General features: G+C 44.6%; 2 protein-coding genes across 3 annotated transcripts in view; one reads left to right on the plus strand and one right to left on the minus strand.

The window, feature by feature from the left end:
- Window positions 1–3353, plus strand: part of POLB (DNA polymerase beta) — a 24824-nt gene extending 21471 nt beyond the window's left edge. For both annotated transcript variants that reach the window (XM_005226123.3, NM_001034764.1), the window contains 3 exon segments: window positions 1285–1349; window positions 2047–2186; window positions 3114–3353. In XM_005226123.3, the coding sequence (XP_005226180.1) occupies window positions 1285–1349; window positions 2047–2186; window positions 3114–3208 (300 nt within the window). In that variant the 3' untranslated portion in view covers window positions 3209–3353.
- Window positions 3354–4157: 804 nt separating this feature from the next.
- DKK4 (dickkopf WNT signaling pathway inhibitor 4) lies at window positions 4158–8159 on the minus strand. Its single transcript, XM_015460894.3, has 4 exons — window positions 7799–8159; window positions 6457–6607; window positions 5887–6024; window positions 4158–4903 (listed from the first exon to the last, which is right to left on the minus strand). The coding sequence occupies exons 1-4, from the start codon at window positions 7907–7909 to the stop codon at window positions 4653–4655; spliced, it is 651 nt and encodes a 216-aa protein (XP_015316380.1). The 5' UTR covers window positions 7910–8159; the 3' UTR covers window positions 4158–4652.
- Between the last annotated feature and the right edge of the window lie 269 nt (window positions 8160–8428).

Raw genomic sequence — 8428 nt, forward strand, 5'->3', positions numbered from 1 at the left:
GAGGATTTCAGGGGACACTAGGAGAAACCTAGGCCACACTAGAGGAATGGAAGAGGCTTTATTTCAGTCAGTCAGCATGAAACTACCTCATTGAAATGCCAAACAAAACTAATCCACTCACTCTAATAAAGAATTTATAGTGATACAGAGAAACCTTTAACAACAGCACTTCAGAAAAAGTGCAGGAAATAAAATTCAGCCTTGAGGAAAGGAACAAAGCCATTAGATGAAATCCTGTTCCTGATGTGACAGACAGCAAGATCATTGCCCAGTTCCTCAAAGCTCCATATCTGCAAGGCGATTCCATCTGAAGGTCGGGTTGTGACTTGTTAGTGCCTGAGAAGGTAGGTTTCACATTTGAAGATAAACAGGATTCGTTAATCTCTCAGCCAGAGGAGTTGCTAAAGAAAATAACCATTTTAGATTTTGATGTTTATGTGTTGCTGAGTGAAATGTATGACTTTTAGTGACGTGTGAACCAGCTCGACTGCCCTTCAGAACCGGAAGCTTGTAACTTGTGTATTTTTCTCAGAATGTGGCGTTTGAAGCTTTAAATTTGAAAAATGGCGATGTTTTTCTTTTTTACATATTTTACATATGGGTTGTTGCCCAGCCCACAAACTTCCCCCATTTTTCTGGAAAAGGAAACGATAACAAAACAGACCTTGATAATTGTTGTTTAAAAACTACCAAAGTATAATGAAAACTCCCCTATAGAGAAAGAATAAAGCGGTCCTCTATCTTTTAGTTTTTTCCTTAATTGTACTCTCTCTGTCTTCTCTAATTTCTGGAAGATACCTCCAACTTCCAGTTCTTCTATAGTATTTTTTATTTTGATTTAAATCCTTTCCTAGAGTTTTCTTTTTCTGTAGCATTCTGTCCTTGTATCATGGATAAATATCTGTAATCTGAGAAGATTACTGATAGCTTTTGTGTGTGTTTTCGTCTCCCTGAATAATCATTGTTTCTTCCAAGTTGCTTTTTTCTGTTTGTTCTGGTCTGTCTTTCGTGCTTTCCTTGATTATTTTCCTGTTTAGAGTCACAAAAAGCCAGATGAACCATCATCTGCTGTTTCCTTTGGTTCTTTAGTAATCGTGAAGGATTACAGTACAAAGCGGGTGATAATATGTAGAGCACAGAGAAGTTAAGTTACAGGTTTTCACAGTTCTAAAACCACCTCCGTTTAAAGCGAAAGTAACTTCACACTTAACAATATTTGATTAGAATTAAGCCTGAAGTGTTTTTAAAAAATCTTTTAAACATTATTTTAAATATCCATTTTAGGGTGTTTGCCAGCTTCCCAGTAAAAACGATGAAAAGGAATATCCACACAGGAGAATTGATATCAGGTATTGCTCAAAATTTGTTGCTCACCTATTAACTTCTTTCTTTTCTCCTTTCCCCCCCTCCCTCTCTATATCTTGGAATTTGCATAAATACCCAGGATCCCTTTTCATTCTGCAGTCCCATGCTACTGCTAAGTCATTTCAGTCATGTCCAACTCTTTGTGGCCCTGTGGACTGTAGCCTGCCAGGCTTCTCTGTCCAGGGGATTCTCCAGGCAAGAATACTGGAGTGGGTTGCCGTTTCCTTCTCCAGGGGATCTTCCGGACCCCGTTTCTTACTTCCCCTGCATTGGCAGGTGGATTCTTCACCACTAGCACCCCCTGGGAAGCCCCTGAAGTGCCATTCTTGCAATAGACAGTTTGGCCTGAAAGTATGTAAAGAGTAACACTATCCACAGAATCTGCTTTATCATCTCTGGATTTGCCTCTTGATAAGGTGCCTTCCACAGCATGAGGTGGATCCTGCTGGGGAAGGTGGTCCTGAGACCATCTTTGGGTTTGTCCACACCCCATGCAGAGTGTAGTTTACTGAAGCCTGAACTAACTGCACGGTTGAGGTCATTTGAATGGTCCTAGTGATGGTGGCCTCTTTAGGTTATTGGACTGCACAGGCTTGTGTTGTGCCTTACTGATTATGAGTCCTGTTTTTGCTAAGTTTGAAATGCATAGTAAAGGATTGCTCGATTGTTTATTTTGTTTAGGTTGATACCCAAGGATCAGTATTACTGCGGTGTCCTCTATTTCACTGGGAGTGATATTTTCAATAAGAATATGAGAGCTCATGCCCTAGAAAAAGGCTTCACAATCAATGAATACACAATCCGTCCCCTGGGTGTCACTGGTGAGTATTTGTGTCTGCATCGGAGATAATCCCAGTCATCTGGATATTTTGGTTTAGCAACTTTGGTTTTTCTAAGAGCCTTTAAGTAACCATGGTAGTTAATTGTAGATTCTTTAGAATTGTTAGTCCCTCAGGCAACAAAGAAAGCTTTGCTCCATAGGTGTTCCCAGGCCCTCAGCTCTAGTTGACAAGATTTCTGTGTTAGAATGGATTAAATTCTTTCTACTTCCATGGTTAGTAAAAAAAGAAAAAACTCTTATTGATCTAAAGGATTTTTGTTTTCTTAAATGTACCTCCAAGATTTCTGAAAAACTCAGGTGTTACTCCTTTCCGTGTCAGGCCAAACTTGGTAGCTTTGACTCCAAACTTTCAAAGTTTAAAGAGTAAGAATTGCTTAGTCTGTTTTATGGATCTTGTTAACATTTCACAGTATATTTATTATGTGGTCTACTGTGATCTACTAGGAGAGTGAAGATTTCGTCTTTTTGTCCTAAAACTGTAAAGTAGGGCCGTGCTTCTCACGTGTCAGTGGGTGTACAGACCACGTGGGACCCTCCCTAAATGCAGGTTTCACTTCAGTGGGCTTTGCGGACTGCTGCACTGCTAGTCCAGGGGCTGTGCTGAGTTACAGAGGAGCTCAATGGGGTCTTTTCTCTGGCACAGTGGAGATCCAGCAGAGAGGAGAGCCATGGATTAGGGTCACTTCAAAGGGCCAGAGTTGAGGTATTCAGGTTCGTCGTGTAGCGCTGGTGATAACGTGTGTGGCAAAGCATGACCAGAAGCTCTTGAGGGAGGTCTTTTTAAGTCCCTTATGGACTATTTTCTTTTCCCTCTGAAAGCAAGTCCTATTGAGCTCTCCATCCTGACCCCTCTGTAACTGAGCTCCAGAACTAGCTCACGAGGAAGGTCTTTTGTCCCTCCTTGCAGGCGTTGCCGGGGAGCCCCTGCCCGTGGACAGTGAGAAGGACATCTTCGACTACATCCAGTGGAAATACCGTGAGCCCAAGGACCGAAGCGAGTGAGGCCCATCCTCCCCGGCACAGCCCAATCAGAGTCTTAATTTATTTCTTAAGCTTTGCTATGTAAGGGTCTGTGGTGTTTTTAAGTAACTATTTCTTCTTCATGCCGTAGCCTGCACTATAGTCAATAAAACCTCTTGTATGATTATCAGCTGTGATCTAGTTCTTACTTTATTAGCAAACGTTTAAATTTATATATTCTGTTCATGACTGCACTTTACTAAGGGTCAGTAGAGAGAATTAAGAGATGAGATGATAACAAATCTTAAATGGGGATTTTTATTTTCTCATTTCCTGCCCTTATGTTATAAACTACATTACCTCATTACCTTTCCTCCTGTTTACTGATTATAAATTAGTTAAGGTGCACCCAGGGGCCAGCCTCTGGAAGAGGGTTCAGGCTTTTTTAGAGATTAGAGAACTTCATAAATTTAACTTTTTTCTTTGCTTGACCCATATTTGATTTTGTTATAAATACTTATAAACTAAAGAACAGATGTGTGGTTTATCTCTTAAATGAAATCTGTAGCAATTGATTGTAATCCACCAGAAAGAACTTCCCTAATTAAGTTCATTCCGGTCACTCAGTCGTGTCCGACTCTCTGAGACCCGTGGACGGCAGCGCACCAGGCTGCCCCGTCCTTCACTGTTTCCCGGAGCTTGCGCAAACTCACCTCCATTTCGTCGGTGACGCCATCCAACCATCTCGTCCTCTGTCACCCCCTTCTCCTGCCTTTAATCTTTCCCTGCATCAGGGTCTTTTCCAACATGCACCCATTTGTATCAAATATGACCATTTAAACTTCAAATAGACAAGATTTCACTTTTTTCCCCTTGTTTTCCTCCATTGTAACTTTTGAGTACAGATGGTCAGGCACTCCTTGAAAGCCCAAGCTTTGAAATACAGAAATTATATCAATACAGAAATATGAAAAGTTCTTAAGTAGTAAGGCTATTGAGAACAAAGTAATGGAAAGGTGCTTTGGAACTTGCAGTGGGTTATACCAACATAGGCTATTAGCTTTTCAATCTTATGTCTTTATTAACCAAGTTTCTGTTGTTGTAGCGAGACGGCATTTCCCTTCCAAGAAATGAAGGATTATGAACAGTAGGGGTTTTAAGGAAAATTTCCCTGGTAAGCTAATTTAACAACAGATAAACTGTCACTCTGCCTCCCCGCCCAATTCCCGTCAGGTATCAGAACTTCACCAGAAAGTACTTAAAAGATTTATTTGAACTAACTGAATCACTAGATGAACCTAAATTTGTTCTAGAATCATGTCCACTTTTCTGCGGAAACAAAAAGCCAAACTAGTTTCTATTCATCACAAGACAGCTTCTCCAGCTCAGTTTGTTTCACTGACTACAAGATTGGATTTTAAGATGTGTAGATGGGAAGATGTGTGAGCGCATGCCTGAGACTTCTGCTGGATTAGACCTGCAGCCGTTAGGCCTTCTGGCACACGTGCAACTGTGTGTGTACTGGATCTTGAGCCGCCTGACTCTGACACACTAGCCCGGGCGCACAGTGACAGCGCTGGAAGATATCCACAACATGAGTGTTGTTGTTGTGACCCCTCCTGGAGCAGACGTGTCCCTCCAGGAGCACCGGTTTACAGATTTTGGTCCGATAATGATGAGCGCAGCAAAGTCCAGGCCCGCAGTTGAAATCTCTGAGACATCTTTCTCCCCTATGTCCTGTAACAAGATTGACACAGGCTTTAGTGATAAGCGGGTGGCTTGTGGGGGTGTGACTGGGGTGAGGCAAGGCAGGGAGGATAAGCTGGCAAAGTAAGGCTGGAGCAGCATGCCCGGCTCCAAGGCTGAGCGCAGCAGTGAAACGGACAGCTCTCCCGAGCAGAAGATACTGCCTGAGAAGCCTGAGAGCAGGAGGAGAAGAGGGCAGCAGAAGATGAGATGGTTGGGCGGCATCACTGATTCAATGGACGTGAACTTGGGCAAACTCCGGGAGATGGTGAGGGACATGGAAGCCTGGCGTGCTGCAGTCCATGGGATCGAGAAAGAGTCAGACGTGACTTGGCGACTGGACAACAACCAAGTTAAAACATCTGTCAGAGAAAGATGGAATTTCCTGTCTTGAGACAAAGTAAGTATCACCCATCAGTGTTTTATTAAAGGGATGTGTACTGACATGGTAAGAGACCACTGCTTACGCGGGGACCAGTTAACCTAAAGACACCACCAGGAGCAGCCAGTTCACCCTCAAACATTCCAGCTGCTTTCTGTCAAACGTTGGATTTTAAGATTCCAGTTGTTTAAAAAGCTTCTTAGTGAAGTTTGTATTTTGTTTGAGAATGAAAAGTTACTTCATCTGTGTTCATCTCTTTCGTATTTTTTTTTTAAACAAGTTTATTGGCTTATATTTGTTGGATGTATTTTTTTTAATTGGGGTATGTGTGTGTTAGCTGCTCAGTCACGTCTGACTTCATGACCCCATGGACTGTACAGCCCGCCAGGCTCCTCTGTCCATGGGATCTTCCAGGCAAGGATACTAGAGTGGGTTGCCATCTCCTATTCCAAGGGATCTTCTTGACCCAGGGGTCAAACCCACATTTCCTGCATTGGCAGGCACATTCTTTACCACTGAGCCACCCATATATATATGGGAGCCTATATATATATATACACACACACACTCATATTTAGAATGCTGCTCTTACTCTTCCTGGGTTGTGGCTTTGTAGTATTTGAATTCCCCTGCGTTGGGTGCTCGGTTGTCTCTTCTGTGTCTATGTTGTCTTTGTCGTCCGTCCCCTTCTCCGGCCCTTTGGCTGCCTCTTCCACTGGAGTACAGAAATCTGAGAGACAAGCGGGCGGGGTTAGAGGCCGAGAGCCACGGGCAGGCGCATCCTCAGGCTGCCAGAGAGTTTGGCAGGGCCTCTGCCTTCAGTCTCTGTGTAACTGTCTAGGTTTCTGGGACACGTGCGCTAAATATTTATATCTCACATAAGGCAAAGAAAGGGGGTTAAGTAACTGAATCAAAGTAGAAACAGTGATTCCAACTTGCACCGTTTCTTTAAAATCATCTCCACATTGCTGGCAAGGGTTGTTGCCAGGAAAGGAACTATTTTGCTGCATCGAAAAGAGGCAGCTGGGGAGATTCCCTTCAAGAATGACTTCAGGAAGCCTTTAGAGAGTGCCTGTCATGGGACATCGTCGTCCAAGAGACCCAGGTGCTGTCTCCGCCTTGTTGGAGCACAGCAGTCCTGTCAAGCTCCGGGCCGACTCACTGTTCATGCAGAGCGTCCCCGGGCAGCACATGGTAGAAAGCTGGCACCGCCTCCGTGGTCCACGGCAGGTGGCACAGAACGGTTTCTCATCATAACGTTGGAGGCAGAATTTTCTAGCACTGCAGTCCTTGTCAGACACGCACTGTGAACCCTGTGAAGGGACATTTGTTCACAGGGCTAGAGAATCCAGTGAGATGTAAGCAGACTTTACTGCAGGCAGGAGGTGGAGGAAGCCGAATGCTGAGGCCCTTGAAATGTTGCCGCAAGCCTCTAGCAGCATCTTCATTTTTTTCCACTAGAGTTGGTTTTCTCCCACGAAGGGGAGAGCAAATCACGAACAAAGAGACCTATGTGCTGCAAAGGTTATTTGTGTTTGAAAAATTGTCCTACTTTTAAACCCAGAATTTAATTTTTATGTTCTTTGTGAAAATGGAAGAAAATGTTTTCCCATGTGTCGTAGAGATGGTTATGAGATTTTTTAAAAAATATATTTATTTGTTTATTTGGCTGCACCAGGCCTTAGTTGTCGCTGTGGGATCTAGTTCCCTGATTAGGACTCGAACCCAGGCCCCCTGCCTTGAGAGTGCAGAGTCCCAGCCACTGCACCACCAGGGAAGTCTCTGTTTACAAGATTCTTGCTCTGTGGCTAGAAGCCCTCGACACTGTTCTACAGTTTAATGAGATGGAAGGTTGGTGTTTGTGGCAGCTCTATCTAGCTGACCTTTTGAACTCCCATCAGTCACCGTTGGCCAAGTAGCCCTCGGGGGACCTCACCTGAGTCACTTGATTCTTAGGGATGCCTCATTTGCAGAGCAACAGATTCCAAAGACCAGCTTTTCTTATCTACAACTGATGCTTTTTCAAACAGATATGAAAATTTCCTATAAAACAGTTCTGTGAAGTGAGACGGTGACAAGCCAGTGCTCCTTGCCACGTAGCATTGAACTAATAACTCCCGTATTCCCTGACTTCGTGGCCTTAGTTAAATCCCTTAGCATCTCTGAGTTGCATTTTCATCATCCGTCGTTAGGAGGCGTGACAACTATCTGAAGCTATAAGGAAGCAAGGTATTATGTATCAGAGGCCTGGCATGTGGCACAGCCTTCTCGGTGTTCACTTCCTCTCTGATTTATAGGCGAATTGAGAGCTCAGTGCCCTGAAAAGCCACTAGGCTTCTTGGGTGAGTTAATGCTAAGGTGACTGGATTCTCCCAGGAGGCCTTCAGTCCAGCTCATAGCCTTTCCAGCTCCCAGGCTAGTTGAGATGAACCATTTCAGACCCCGATCCGAGTGATGCTTCATGCAAACCCGGCACCCAGCCCTCCTCCCTTTCGGGGCGTTACCTTCCGGGCCCTTTGTGCACCACTAGAGCTCTTGATGTAGTTGGAATCCAGAACTAGGGCTCCCAGGGGGGCGCACAGCCAGCCGAGCCCCAGCAGGACCACCACCACCATCCTCGACCCTCAGACCTCCCTGCGTCCTCCTTGAAGCTGGGCAGCTCTGCACCCGCAGTGGAGCTTTGGCCGAGATGGAAACTCAGCAAGTTGCTGGGAACTGCTTTTTCTGAAAGAGAAGGAAGGTGTGTGAAATGCGATAAGCGAGGTCTGATCCGCAGGTTCCCTCTTGAACTATTTATAGATGCGTCCTCTCCTTTCTCCCTGCTCCCTCCTCCTTCATTTCCTTCCTTCTTACCCCACACAGGCTAGAACAAATCCCTGCAATCTGTTTGATCAATAGTTCAAAACGAGGACTCAATCGAGGTGGGAGCAAGAGACAGGACTGCAGCCGCTGCTCCTCCAGGGGTTGAATCCCTCTTAATTACGGCCTATCAAAGTCAGTTCAAAGGGCCAGCAGAGGAGCAGGATGTCTGTATCAAAGGCAAACTCTAATAATGACCTGCATTTCCTACCTCCCATAATCCTGTGGGGGAGGAGGGAGTCCACTCTAAGATCTGTTTTCACAGCTAATTGTGC

Source organism: Bos taurus, chromosome 27 (genome assembly GCF_002263795.3).
Source record: "Bos taurus isolate L1 Dominette 01449 registration number 42190680 breed Hereford chromosome 27, ARS-UCD2.0, whole genome shotgun sequence".
NCBI classification, from domain to species: domain Eukaryota; kingdom Metazoa; phylum Chordata; class Mammalia; order Artiodactyla; family Bovidae; genus Bos; species Bos taurus.